Below are 13875 nucleotides of genomic sequence, written 5' to 3' on the forward strand. Positions count from 1 at the left end.
ACAAGCAGTGTTTACTATTTCAGAACTTCAAGCAACCAAGACCTTTGAATACTTCAGCCTGTCCCACCACCCATTAGACTACAGGATTTTACTGATGGATGAAGATCAGGACCGGATCTATGTGGGCAGCAAAGATCACATTCTTTCCCTGAATATTAACAACATAAGTCAAGAACCTTTGAGTGTAAGTGTTTCATTTTCATGTGGATAATCATGATGATTGACCTTCTGGGGTGCTTTTCCTAAGGTTTTCAAAAACAGTGAATTCATTAGAACAATAGAAGATACATGTCAATCTATATTAAGGAATTTAGTTTTAATTTAAAAGCTAAAAATTCTCCCTAATTTTTAACAATATAACATCTGGAAAAGTACTTCCTGCATATACATCTATAGGAAAAAAGCAACATGTGTTATATCACTACAGACAAAACAAAACAAAACAAAAGGTGAGATTAAGGGAGACCTAGCATATCACCTGTATGCAATCAAATGGGGGTTGAAAAGAGCACAGGTGTTAGACACATAGCTATCTGAACAAGTGTGATCCATATTTATTATTCTATTTTATAACAAGAATGAAAAATCAAGTTTGATTGGGCTAAACTAATAAAAGTAGATAAATTATGGATTTATTGCAGTGAGGAGCACTTATTATGTTCATAAGAACAATAGGATGATAGCTTAAAATAGTAAGCTTTCTTGCCAGATCTGACCTAAGACTGTTGTGTTTAGAAAACCAGCACATTTTCTGAGAGAAGATTTCTTGGGTTTTATCCAAGCTCTTTTAGCTTTTAAAGTATGCAGGGACTCACTTTAAGTAAATCTACTACTCAGGCCCAGTGGTTAAACAAAAACAATATTAAACTAGGTAGTAACATAAATGTAAATTCGTTGTGATATAAGCAGATGGGAAAACTGTACTGTAAGTTAAATGGAGTGAAATATGCTTATATTGTGCACTTTATACTAATTATGACCTTATTTTAATATATGGTTAGTAAATGGGGCTATATTATTGAAATGATTTTGTTAGAGGAAAAAATAATGGAAGTAATAAAAAGATAATTATCATAACATAATGGAACATTAACTCAAGTTTGTAACACAAAAGAGCAAAGAATTTTGAAATATAAATATGGAGATACCTGGGGAAAACCTTTTAGCAAAAAGAAATAAAGAGCATTGAACCATCGTATATCCCAGTGAGACTGTGCAACCTCTATTTTCCTTTCTGAGCAGGTCTTCTGGCCAGCATCTACCATCAAAATTGAAGAGTGCAAAATGGCTGGCAAAGATCCTATGGTAAGTACTTTGAAAAAAAACACCTGAACTTAAATATTTGGGCTTTAGGTCCCTCTACTTTCAGTGCAGCCAAGAATGAGACAAAGGTTTTACATCCTTGGCTAGACACATATTGAAAATGTAAATGTGAAGAGACTGGAATTCTCACCATCTGTAATTCTGGAATTCCTGCCTGGATAAAAATTTCCTGCCTTGTTTGCATTATTTCATGCAGATACTTTTCATGATGAATTTCAGTAATAACCCCTGTTCCAAATGGATCCAACCTGCAGAATGCTCAGCAGGCTGCTGAAATAATGATATTGCAAGTGTCTGGAGCAGGTCCCAGATACTGTGGGGGCTTTTCCACAGATTCTCAGCAAAGCAATAGGGATTAGTTGGCACATTCCAGAGACATCAATCACTAGTGATGAACAGTATCTTGTTAATTAAAAAATAACCACAAAACCACCATCAAGGCAGATAAGAGTATTGATAAATATTCAGTGCAACTGTTGTGCAAATAATCTCCCCCTTAATGTAACTCAATATAAAGGGTCAAGTGAGAAATCTGCATTGATTTCTAGAAATGACTTACTGACATTGACACCTAAAGTGGTTCTTAAATCCTGTAAAAGAAATGCACGAAGCCTATCTTTATTGTGTTCAAACCACACAATCAAGCATATATGCCATTTCATGTATATGCTGAAATTCCTGAATAATAATATGAAAGCAAGTATCAAAATCACCAACTCTCACAAATAATTCAGAAAGAGGTTGCACTGTTCCTCGTGTACTTTTTTCCAGTTATTCATGAAGTAAATACTGATTGGGCACATTATGTATCTGGCATTGTGCTAGTTGCATGAGACATAATTTGTACAAGAACAGACAGGGTTCTGGCTTTAATGAACCTTGTGATCTTGATGGAAAAGCAAATCTTAATTAAATGAGCACGGAAGTACATGTTAATTAAAGAATGAGGTAGAAATACTGTCACTGGGTAGAAAATCTAGTAAATTTACACACAAGGGATGATCAAAAACTATAGTATGTGTTTAAATCTTTAACAAATTTCACAGTAAAAGACATGTCTATTAATCCCTTCAAAATACTCCCCTCAGTTTGAACACACCCATCCCAGCCGTCTTACTGCTGTTGGAAGCAGTTCTCCTTTCTTGTGAGTGTCTTATAGTGAATCCCATAGCAATATCCCATGCTGTGGTTGCAGTACGGCAACCACAGAAGAGCAGGCTCATAGAAACAGTCCAGAGTGCCCTCATTCCTCTCATGCACAAGATCTGGCACTTCCTAAAAATCAAGATGGCCTTGAAGGGTAAAGGTCTGGAATCAACTTGGGACGATGAGGCAGCCATGACAGTGCAACCAAAGACACTCATGGGAAAAGACTTCCACAGCTATGCTCCAGAGAGGCAAGAAGAGTGGGATGAGCGTGTTCAGAGCGAGGGCAAGTATTTTGATGGGATTAATGGTGACATGTCTTTTACTGTATTGATTTTAAAATTCAAGCCTTGACTGCATTTTGCGATCACATCTCGTAAATATGCACACCGTGGTCTGAGGTCATGATCAATGGTAGTCTCAACTAAGTGTCAGAAAATGTTGGCTAAGCGCTTATGTTGCAGCAGAGGCAGGAGATGCCTATAGGAGTGAAAGCTGTGCTTTTGTAGTGAGTGTTCCAGAGATTCCTCAGGCCGAGCCAGTTTGGGGGAAGAAAAACTAATCTTTGTGGAAGTGAAACTTACTTTCATTGACTCTTCGGCCAGTCACCGGGGTAAAGTTTCAAAACTGTCTGGCTCAAGACAGGGCCCAGGGAGGACTGGAATGCAAGACCCGTGCTCCTTCCTAAGTTCTTGGCCAGAGAAATTACGAAGAGTGACTCAGATCTGGGCCTCGCTTTCTGTATTTTCCAATTCACCTAATAAGGAGAACCAAAAAGAGGGCAGATGAAATTGCCAGGACATTTTATTTTTTCCCTGAGATCCCAAGGATTTCCTGGACCAAAATCTAAGAAAAAAAATCCAGAAACATGTGGAAGAAATGTTCAAAAGAGTACATCGCATAGCCTTCCAAGGATTCAATAGTAGAATGAGGTATAATGTTTTGGAGAATGATGTTTTGTCCCTTGAAGCTGTTATTTCAATCATTGAACAAGAATTAAACCATTTATTTTCTTCTAACGAAGAGATGTCTTCCAGTAATGTGTATCTTGTCTTGCCAATGTGAACATGTCTTGCCAGTTGCCACAGTTGTATCCTGTGGGGATATAACTGATTTTATTGTCCTTTGTTCAGAAGGATTGGCATTGCTCGTTCGTAGTAACTACCATGGGGAGAATATGTAGGGTGTAGATACCTTTGTATATTCTATTTCCAAAACCTGACTGCTGACTTTCTGAAGAATCTTAGCCAAGTCATTTGATTTTGCTCTCCTTTTGGGAGAATAGAAATCCTCTATTGTTTGCTGTGTTATAATTAAAGCCACTAGATAAAATCTTCAACATGTGCTTATATTTTCCTATAGTTGTAGCATGCTGGATTATCTTTCAGGGATATCTTAAGTTCTTCTGGATGGCCAGTTGCTATGTACCTGGGAAACAACTAGAGGAGGGCTCTGCTGTAGGTACTGTTAGGGCTCAGCGAGACAGGTTTTATTTGTCTGTGTATCACTGTTGAGTCTCAGAATGTAATAATCAAGCTGATTCTTCCCAATACACCCACTGGCTGAGCGGAAGAAGAGGATGTCCAACAAATCCATCTCATTTCTTATGCACCAAGAAATAAGTTGGATTTCCAGACAAGTATCTTTTAATGAGCCACAGAAAAAGCCAGTGGGAGAAAAATAATGTGAAAGAGATCTTGGAAAGTTCTACAGAACAACCTGTTTTTATTACATGTCCCACTGAAACCAAGAATTTCAGGGTGTCTTAACATTATCCAAATGAATGTCATCTAGTAATTTAATACTCATTATTAAAAACACAGGAATGGAGAGTTTTACTTTGCATGCATCAGTTGTTGTGAACGAACTAGAGGTAAATACGATTCCATTTCCAAAAGCCTTTCCTGTGTAGTAGAAGGGACAACACGTACAGGCAGCGCTTATCAGATAATGATACCCACTGCTTCAGGGAACAGACCAGGCACTGTTCTAACTGCTTTATTTTGATCCTGATAACAGTGCTACAAGATAAACATGACTGTCACCACCCACATCTTTAAGATAAAGAAAGCAAACAACTAAGAGAGAGGAATTTACTCAAAGCCGTAGGGAGCACCTAGGATGCTCTGCACCTGACCCAGGACATAATGCTTTAGATCCTCCACCCCTTGCCACTAATACGGGCCCCTCCCTAGGAGAAGCTGACACATGCTAAGGGCACACACAAAAGTCAGAAGCACAGTGCGGCTGAAATATGTTGGAAAGCTTTGATAGGCTTGGTGACAACCATATTAGATCCATTGTTAACCTTTCCCCTATTTTGTTCCAATGATGCTGAAATTCAAATAAAGCAGGTGCTGTCTCTCCTCAGCCTCTGGCATATGTCACCTCTGAGTATCTTCTGCTTTGATTATCTTTAGTGCTTTTTGATGGAAAAGCATGTGCTGTCCTTTGGGGTGGGAGTCACAGGCGAGCCTTACCTGTCTATCACGCCTGGCTGCCCCGCCCTGCAGGGTGTGCACTGGGTGGAGCTGAGGGTGTCTCCCTCTGTGGAAGAGCTGTGTGACAAACACCACCTCTGTCCCTGGGCTCAGATCTGCGTGCATGCACCTCATAAAATTTAAACAGCCCTGAATTGATGGAGGGGGAAACCAGTAGGCATGAGAATCTGTTCCGAGTGATTTTCGGGGACTGGGCATGAGACACCATCTCAGACACAAGTCCATCAGTGCTTTCAGAGCAATGAGGCTTGTAGGAAATTCACTCTGTGCACAGTTCAGAAGTACATTTTTCTTAAACGTTTTTCAGCTCATAGAAATATTAACCATCTGTTAAGCAACACAAAAAGTGGTGGCAAATAAAATCCATACTGCTATAACAACAGAAAGGAAAAGTAAAACAGAATAGAGCCTCCCATAATCTTTCAGATTTTTTAGTTGTGTTGAATTCTAATTAAAATTATAAAAACATTAATATTTAATTATGGGATAAAAATGCAATATAACTTAAAATGTGATCCCAGTTAATAAATGCCATAATCCTATAATAAATATGATTTATAAAATAGATAAGTGGTGAGAATAGAGCAAGTTGTCTGCTTCAGCTAAAGAAAGTAAAACGTATTTTCCATTTTTCTCCCTTCCCCTATGTACTAGTCAGCTTTTCATAACTATCATGAAATGACTGAGACAGGGTGACCTTATAAAGGAAAGAAGTTATCAGCTCACAGGGTTGAGGGTGGAGCACAGCACTGGACTTAGCTCATGTCCATGGTGGCCTTCTTCATGGAGGGGTCTCGAAGTGGCACATGGCATCACAACAAGATACAGAAAGTGTGATGTGTGTGTGTGTGTGTGTGTGTGTGTGTGTGTGTGTACGCACACATATGTGTTCTGTGTCTCTTCCTAGCAAGCTACCAGGACTTTTAATCATGAGTGTTCCACTCCAGTGACCTTGTCTAAACCTAACCACTTTCCAGAATGCCACCAGAGTTAGTCTGAGTGCACTGAGCAATAAGCTCCTGCATGAGTGCAATGCCAGGGGCTGCACATTTTCAAATCCCAGCACCCTGCAAATTCACCCTCCCACCCAGGCCATTTATTTCTAACTGTTAACATCTCATTCCAGCAGTAATTTGAGTATAAGCAATAGCACATGCTGTCAAATGTATCTAATGATAAAGATTTAATGAAGGAATTAGAAAAATATTTAGGATATCATGGAAAAATTAAGCTGAAATAGATGCACATATGCATAATATACACACAATGACAAGCTGATTTATTAATTATGTAATATGTTTCCTTATTTCTATAACCAGATGATCCTACACTACTGCAAAATGTGTGTGTGTGTGTGTGTGTGTGTGTGTTTTTTACTTAATGTATATTCTTTGGGAATCTCTGTCAGAATTCCTTGACTAAGTATAGTCCAAGAAGAAAAGAAAATAATTTTTTAAATTGTATAACTTGCACCACAGAGAGTCAATATTTTTATGTATGTATTTATTTATTTGGTACCCATAATCGAACTCAGGTCCTTGTGCTTGCCAGGCAGGAGCTGGCCTGGAGAGTCAATATTTTTAAAAGCCTATTTACCTCTGCTCCTAGATATATTTTAAAAACATATATTTTGTATATTGCTAAACCAATGTATGTTCAATATAGAAGTCTTGAAAAGCCTAGAAAAGCACACAGAATGTAATAGAAGGTAAATCATCTATTAGCCCTTTGACCTAGGCAACTTAACTTCTCTGGGTCTCTTTCTTATCTGTGAAATGTGCTCATCATATTCTTGTTTGGTCATTCAGGTAAGCAATAAGTTAATATATGCATGGAGTTTAAAATAATACTATACAACAAAGAGTAAACACTACATCACTCTTTAAATAAATTGTATTATTGAAGCATGACCACTTAACTCTTTAGGGTATATTCTTCCAGCATTTTCTTATGTAGATGTGTATGCATATATGAAGTAAAATGGTATTACATTCTTATAAGGTTAGTTACCCTTATTTCCGCCAAGAGAGAGGAGGAAACAATGAAAAGAAAGCATGTATGGTATTTATTTCCACTAAAATCTCAGGCTTTCTTCTTTCTTCTACTGTCAGTCAGCTTCTGTAGCGAGCTGTGTGCAAGACAGACATCTGGTCCACTTTCCACTTCCCATGGTTCATAAGGACCATATAAAGAAAAACTGTCAATGGAAACACCCAATATGTGATAGTTACATGTGTATCATGTATCACCTCTATTCTAACTTGATTAATACATAGCTCTCACCACCGATGTTACCACTGCCTTTCTACACACCAAAGGTTGAGCCACAGAGAGGCTCCCTAACTGCTGCAGTTTCTAACAGCTAGGGAAAGAAGGAGCCAGGATTTGGAGCCAAGGTTTGAAGCCAGGGCATCTGGCTCTCAGATCTGAGGCATGACTGTCTGAGGACACTGGTGAGATGACCCAGGATGGACCAACTCAGCCAGTTGCCGCTGGCTTCACCGCAAAGCAATCCTCCAACCCTCCTAGGCGCTGTTCCCCCATCCATCCTGCATTCTTGTGCCTTTGGTTTTGGTTCATGCTGTTTCCCGCTGGAATGTTCGTTCCTTACACTTTTCCCCATCAAAATCACTACCTTATTCTGCAGGACCAGCTCAAATACCACCTCTGCTTAAAGCTGTGCACTAGTTCAGCACAGTATACTTTCTCTTCCTGACCTCTGCAGCACGTTAAAAACATATCATAGCACCCATCACAGCCTGATTTATTATTGTATATTTTTTTTTTTTGCACACAGGAAATTGGTCTATTTCTCTCAGGGTTGCTAGCACCACATGCAGTGCTTTGCATATTACATGTTGAACAAATATTTGCTGGACGTGAGGACACAGAGGTATAGAAAAGCTGCATGGTGGGCCGGGTCCTGGTGCAGGTCTCGGACCAGTTCCCCATTAACCCTGGAGTACCTCATTCACTCTGTCTGGGACCCAGCATCCTTTCACTAAAGTTGGATACTAATATTCAGAGCACTGCTGAGAGAGTTAACACAAGCCACATCTAAGTAGTAAAAGATTTGTAAATGTTAGTAAATGTTAAAGAAAAGTATAAAAATTTACTTACATATTAATAACTGTTACAAAAACAACTATGGATTCCTCACACATACAGTGACCACTATAAATTGACTACAATCACAAAATTCAACTGAGAACCTCATGTATTTGAAAAATATGCTTCAGAGTTTCTACCTTTGCGACCTCAGGCAAGTTACCTAAGAAAATCTCTGAGCTTTATTTTTCGAAAACTGAGTTGTAAAAACACCAACAGCAATAGCAACAATAAAAATAATGAAAATGATGTAACTAAGTAGCATATACTGAATATTTACTAGATACCAGCCAACAAGTTGAAAATCAAACCTCCTGAGAGACTCAAATTGGTAAAATATGCAATGATTATTTCTAAGTCTAGTGCAGAGTGAACTCTAAAAATCATTACCTATAAGGAGCAGATAGATCAATAAATAGACTAACATGAAATGAGTATAATCTGTATTTAAAATATAAAACTGCTTTACTCTGCCATTCTTATCATACCAGTGATTCATGAAAGTAAATTATCCACAAAATTCAAAATGAGGCAGACACAACCTGCTATTAAAAGAATTAGGTTGAATTCATGCCTTATGGGAAAGTGTTCTATACAGAATCGCAGAGTGACTAGCCTTGAATGTGAAAAATATAAGCACAAGTCTCCTTGTTCACAGATTTTCTTAACATAGACATATTATATACAAACCATACTTCCTCTCCATCTCCTTCTAGGGAAACGTGATCATCTGCACTTCTATAATCAACTTCTCGATACCTCTATAAACAGGTGTCAAGATACAGTGACACTGTGTATTTAATGAAAATCCTTACTGTCTTAACATACAAATAAAATGTATAGTCTGGTCTGTAAAAATTAATTTCTTTGACAGTAGAGTTCAGGACTGATTATTTAACAATAAAAATCTATAATAGAAACATCTGTATAAAATTAGTAGGTATGAAAAGAAACATACATTCCCTGACAAGTAGTAATGAATATAAAAAATGATGAAAAAGTAAAATAATCTTGATTTTAATTTAAATTTAAGTTCTACTTTGGTAAACTTTGCGTGTTTTACTTTTACAGTAATATAAATAATAAATATAGGTTGCCTTCTAAAAATCAGGGCCACCTAAAAGAATAAAGAGGTAGCATGTGCTGTCTGACCCCATAGACAAAAACTACCGTTAATCTTTGATATATTTCTCTTACACAAAAGTTCTTCCTGTAATGTTAAAATTATTCCCAGTTATGTGCTTTGAAATAAGTGATTTGGGGAAGGGCTGACATTTAATCCCAAGTTTATTAATTTTTAATAAGCAATGGAGAGGGAGCCCAGCAAATGTGGGCCAGGCAGTGGTTCACTCAAATTCTAGGAATGTAAGATCTCCTACAAGTTCACACCAATTTGAGATTAAAATACTCATTTTGTGTTTGATTTTGAATAAGGAAATGAGTACCTTGCATTTAGCTGCACTGTAAGAAGGTGAGAAGGAAGGTTTGTGGGGGAAGGCATACTTCAGGGGATCAAGGGTAGAGGATTGATTATATCGTTCTTTACAGAAAGCAACAAGTATGCTGGTGCTTTTTGTTAGTTTTATTCACCAAAGGTAAGGATCAGTAGCATTTGTCATTGTGTGCTAATAGTGAAAAGGAACTTACGCTCAATTTCATTGGAAACAACTATGTATGATCTCCTACACATGAGGGAACAACACGTATGTCTCTGGTAAACAGTTTATACATTTCAGAATAAAAAATTATACTGTACTGTATATAAGACAGCACAGTATGAGCTAGGGATTTTCAGTAGTGTCTAATGCAGATTGCTACTTCCCTAAAATAAATCAGTAGAATAAACCATTTTCTTCTGCTATTATTTCCTCAGCCTCGTCACCTAGTATGTGTGACAAGGCAGGGCAGACCTGCAAACGCGCCGCCTAGAATGTGTAAATTCTGTATACTTTATTAAGATGTATAAATTTGAAAGCATTTTCACTTTAGGTCCCAGACGTAGTAAAGATTTATGTAAAAACAGAAAACCTAGCACAATGGGACAAGCTTGTTCACCTGGGTTCCACAAGGGTGGAGGTTTTTGTATGCTGTATTCACTGAAAATGCCTAAAATGTTGACTGCAGCAGAGCTTAAGGTTGACAGTCAATAGCAGTTTGGGTTTGGTTCCTGTAATGTTTTTCCTTTCCCACCATTTTTTTCCCCTCAGGGCACTGAATGTCAATATTTGACTTGTTGTACCACGAGCTCAGGGACTGTCCCCACGTTACCTGTATGAAGCACACAGAATACCTCAGGGCTTGATATCCCCTCATTGTTTCCAATTACACAAAATCTCAAGTGAATGGAGTGGGTAGAAATAGTAAAGAAAGTTGCCAAGTCTCTAACTCCTTTTGCATCCCTTCTTCCAGCACGGCTGTGGGAATTTCGTCCGGGTCATCCAGACTTTCAACCGCACCCACTTATACGTATGCGGGAGCGGTGCTTTCAGCCCGGTCTGCACCTACATAAACCGAGGCAGGAGATCCGAGGTAAGGCGGCCATTCATCATTCTCACTTTTGATGTTGGGGTCAGAGATTTTTTTGAATGGTGTTTTAGGTTATAAATTTGGAAATACTAATACAGTGCTTAAAATATTTTCATGCTTTTAAAACACCAAATATATTAACTTTTGTCTGCCAACATACTTAAGATACTTAATCTTTTGCCTTCAATTTAAGCATATGTGTGTATGTGTGTATGTGTAAAAGCTCTAAAAAACAAAGAAGAAGGGGTGAGGATATAGTTCAGTGGTGCAAGCACCTACCTGGCAATTGTGAGGTCATGAGTTTGAGTCCCAGTACCAAGAAAAAACAAAAAAGAAAAAAAAAAAGACAAAAGAAAAAATGTTACTATAATTACTTTGAAAGCAGTAAAACATCAAATTATAGAAATATTATACTATACCCTTACTTCCTTAAATCCACTTTGAGTAATTCTTATTTATCCTTAAAATTCAGTAATCTTTATGAGACATTGACCTATGTATAGAGCAGAGTTTCAAAGGTTCTTGCTGAAAAGAACTTTATAAAGTAATGCACTAAAAACTAACACCACCCTCCACTCAGCCACTCTTTCCTTATTCTTTCATGACTTAAAACGATATGGACATGATGATATGGTGTTTGCTAAAGACTGGTTAAATACATAGCGACTGCATAGTCAAATACAAGGCTAGTTGAACTTCAACTGTGATATTTAAGACTGTGTTTACTATCCCAACCACTAGTGTTGACTGAGGAGACTGTGGAGAAGACCAAGAGCTTTTCCTCATTCTTTGAGTCAAACTCATTGTTTTACTTGTTATAACCACTTTAAACATTGATATTCTTTCCAGCTGTCTTTATTTGGTACATTTTTGCAGCTTATATTTAAAAACTCCCATTCTTGTGTAAAATCTCAATTCATTTTGGAAATGAGAATTGTGGAAAAGATTAAAAATTGCTACTGAGATACTTCATAAAGTTTATTTTTCTTTAACACGAATTAAGCCACTTTAGTACTCATGTCATTGAACGATGACTGTCTTTGTATTCCTTTTTATTAAATGATGTTTTTAAGACTTGGAATTTACATATACACATTTTTGCTGTGCTAAAAATCATTTAAAACTGACTGAATCATTACTACTCAACCCCACGTTGAGGAATTTCCAAGTGAGGTTGAAGATGCTATGAAATGTTAACATTCTTAAAGAGGAGTTATGCTTCTTGGATGAATACAGTTGGCCGCCTCGAGCTCATCATTAGGACCACATGCCTGGGGTCGATTGATTAAATAAACTCCTGCCTGTGACATTTGCAATCTGTCAGATGCTCTCTGAAATCTGTGCGCTCACTGTACGGGCCAAATCTAGCAGAGCAGTGTCCAGGGTGCAGATTTTAAATAAAGTCATTTTCCCATGCACACACTGCCTGCTGTGCACTTGAAGCCTTAGTTAGAAAGTCTGTCCAAAGATGAATCTCCTTTGCAGAACCAGTGTGCAAGAAATTATAGTCATTTTTCAAAACATGAGCTACACGAGTCTCACTTCAAAAGATGCACTTCAGAGGTAGAGGCATTTCCATTAATGCGGTCTCTTAAACAATATGGGAACCAGGCACAATTGGGGTATGAATGAGTTATGGTTTTCAACCCTTGAACATTTGCCCCTATAATCAACTGTAGCATCATTTTGTATCTCGTATACAAGCCATTATGTAGACAGAGAACTAGACAGTCTTGTCAAACTTTGGATGTATTTACTTTCTGGATTAAGGATGCCCTAGCATGAAAGGATCACACAATACAGAGTTTTGCACTGAGAGGGTTCACCTGCTCCTGCAGCACTGACGTTATCTTCTACAATGGCCAGAAAGTCATGTTTTTTTAATAACACCCATGTTATTAGGATGCAGCTTTCTCCATACATTCAAAACCAGTCTGAAAGTGAACTGGGTTGGTTGGCACTCTCAGTCATAGTTCGGTTTACTTCTGAGACATCACCCTCCCCCTTTCCACTGCTCATCATTATGAAAGTTCAGTGGTTCCACAAGAGTAACTCATGAGCCAGCCAAGTGTATGCCAGGCACATGGTGGGCTGTCATGGAACCACATCACTGGCCCACTCTTTTGTAAGCAGGGCTCGGAACTTTCCTGCTGCATTTCAGCAGCGCTTATCAGGGTCCCTGCTACGTGGAGGCCCAATCGCAGTTCTTCTCTTTGAGGTCCTGTCTTTCTCCCCTGTCTTCTGTTTCTGTCTCTCTCTTTTTTTCTTTCTTTTGGTACTGGGAAGTGAACTCAGGACCTGGAACTTGCCAGACAGGCACTTACGCCACTGAGCTAGATCCCCAGCCCTCTCTTCTGTTTCTGGAGGAAAGAGAAAGCGACACAAATGAGCCATGACTCAAAGTAATGAGAGAAACATCAAGAAAACACAGAAGTTAGCTCACTTTGCTGCACAACTTTGAAATATTACCATATCCCAACCCTGGTTGGTGTAATCAGACGTTTCTGTGACATATCGTTTGGCAATTCAGTGCCACCTACACCTCCATCCTGCTACTCCTCAAGCAGATTACTTTACCTTTGATAGATCAACGAAGGGGCTGGGGATTTAGCTCAGCGGCAAAGCGCCTGCCTGGCAAGTGCAAGGTCATGAGTTCGGTTCCCAGTACCGGAGAAAAACCAAAAAAATAAAAAAATAAAATAAAATAAAAAATAGATCAATGATATCACCCACGTTATCTCCATGCTTGTTGAAGCAAATCTGTCACCCCTCCATCCGAGTGTTCATCTGAGCTCTTTCCCTATGAATAAGTTTCTTTGATCTATAAACTTCATTATACTTAACACCCTCATTTCTTTTCCATTTACCCCACCTAAATTAAAAATTAAGATTTTGTTACTTTTACTTAAAATTGTTCTTTTTGTGCTGTAAATTTTTTTCAACTCCTGTTTCCCTCTGTTTCACTTCATTACAAGGCTTCTCAGAATATCCTCTCATGCTTCTGTCTGCCACATCTTTATTAAGGCTTTCTAATAAAACTTAAGCTTCTCCCAGTTCACCAAAACTGGTTCATGACTGATGCTTCCCTGTAAGTTGACTCCCTCAGTCAGGAACCCTTGTGCAAGACTAATCTATACATTAAACTTGGGTCATGCCCTCTGTAATCACTGCCTTTTTTGACATCTGTGACCGCAGGGCATTTTCTTCTACTCTCTCTCAACTTTTTCACTACCTACTCTTTGGGCTTATTATGTTCTCTTATTGATTCAGC

At 38.2% G+C, this 13875-nt stretch overlaps 1 protein-coding gene across 1 annotated transcript in view; it reads left to right on the forward strand.

The window, feature by feature from the left end:
• The window catches only part of Sema3c (sema domain, immunoglobulin domain (Ig), short basic domain, secreted, (semaphorin) 3C), a gene marked incomplete at its 5' end in the record, with an annotated part of 157803 nt that overhangs the window by 75579 nt on the left and 68349 nt on the right, over positions 1-13875 (forward strand). The window contains 3 exon segments of the mRNA XM_005377197.2: positions 24-184; positions 1243-1305; positions 10488-10607. Of these exon segments, the coding sequence (XP_005377254.1) occupies positions 24-184; positions 1243-1305; positions 10488-10607 (344 nt within the window).

The sequence above is a fragment of the Chinchilla lanigera genome, unplaced genomic scaffold, assembly GCF_000276665.1.
Source record: "Chinchilla lanigera isolate Chin_1 unplaced genomic scaffold, ChiLan1.0 scaffold00009, whole genome shotgun sequence".
Lineage (NCBI taxonomy): Eukaryota > Metazoa > Chordata > Mammalia > Rodentia > Chinchillidae > Chinchilla > Chinchilla lanigera.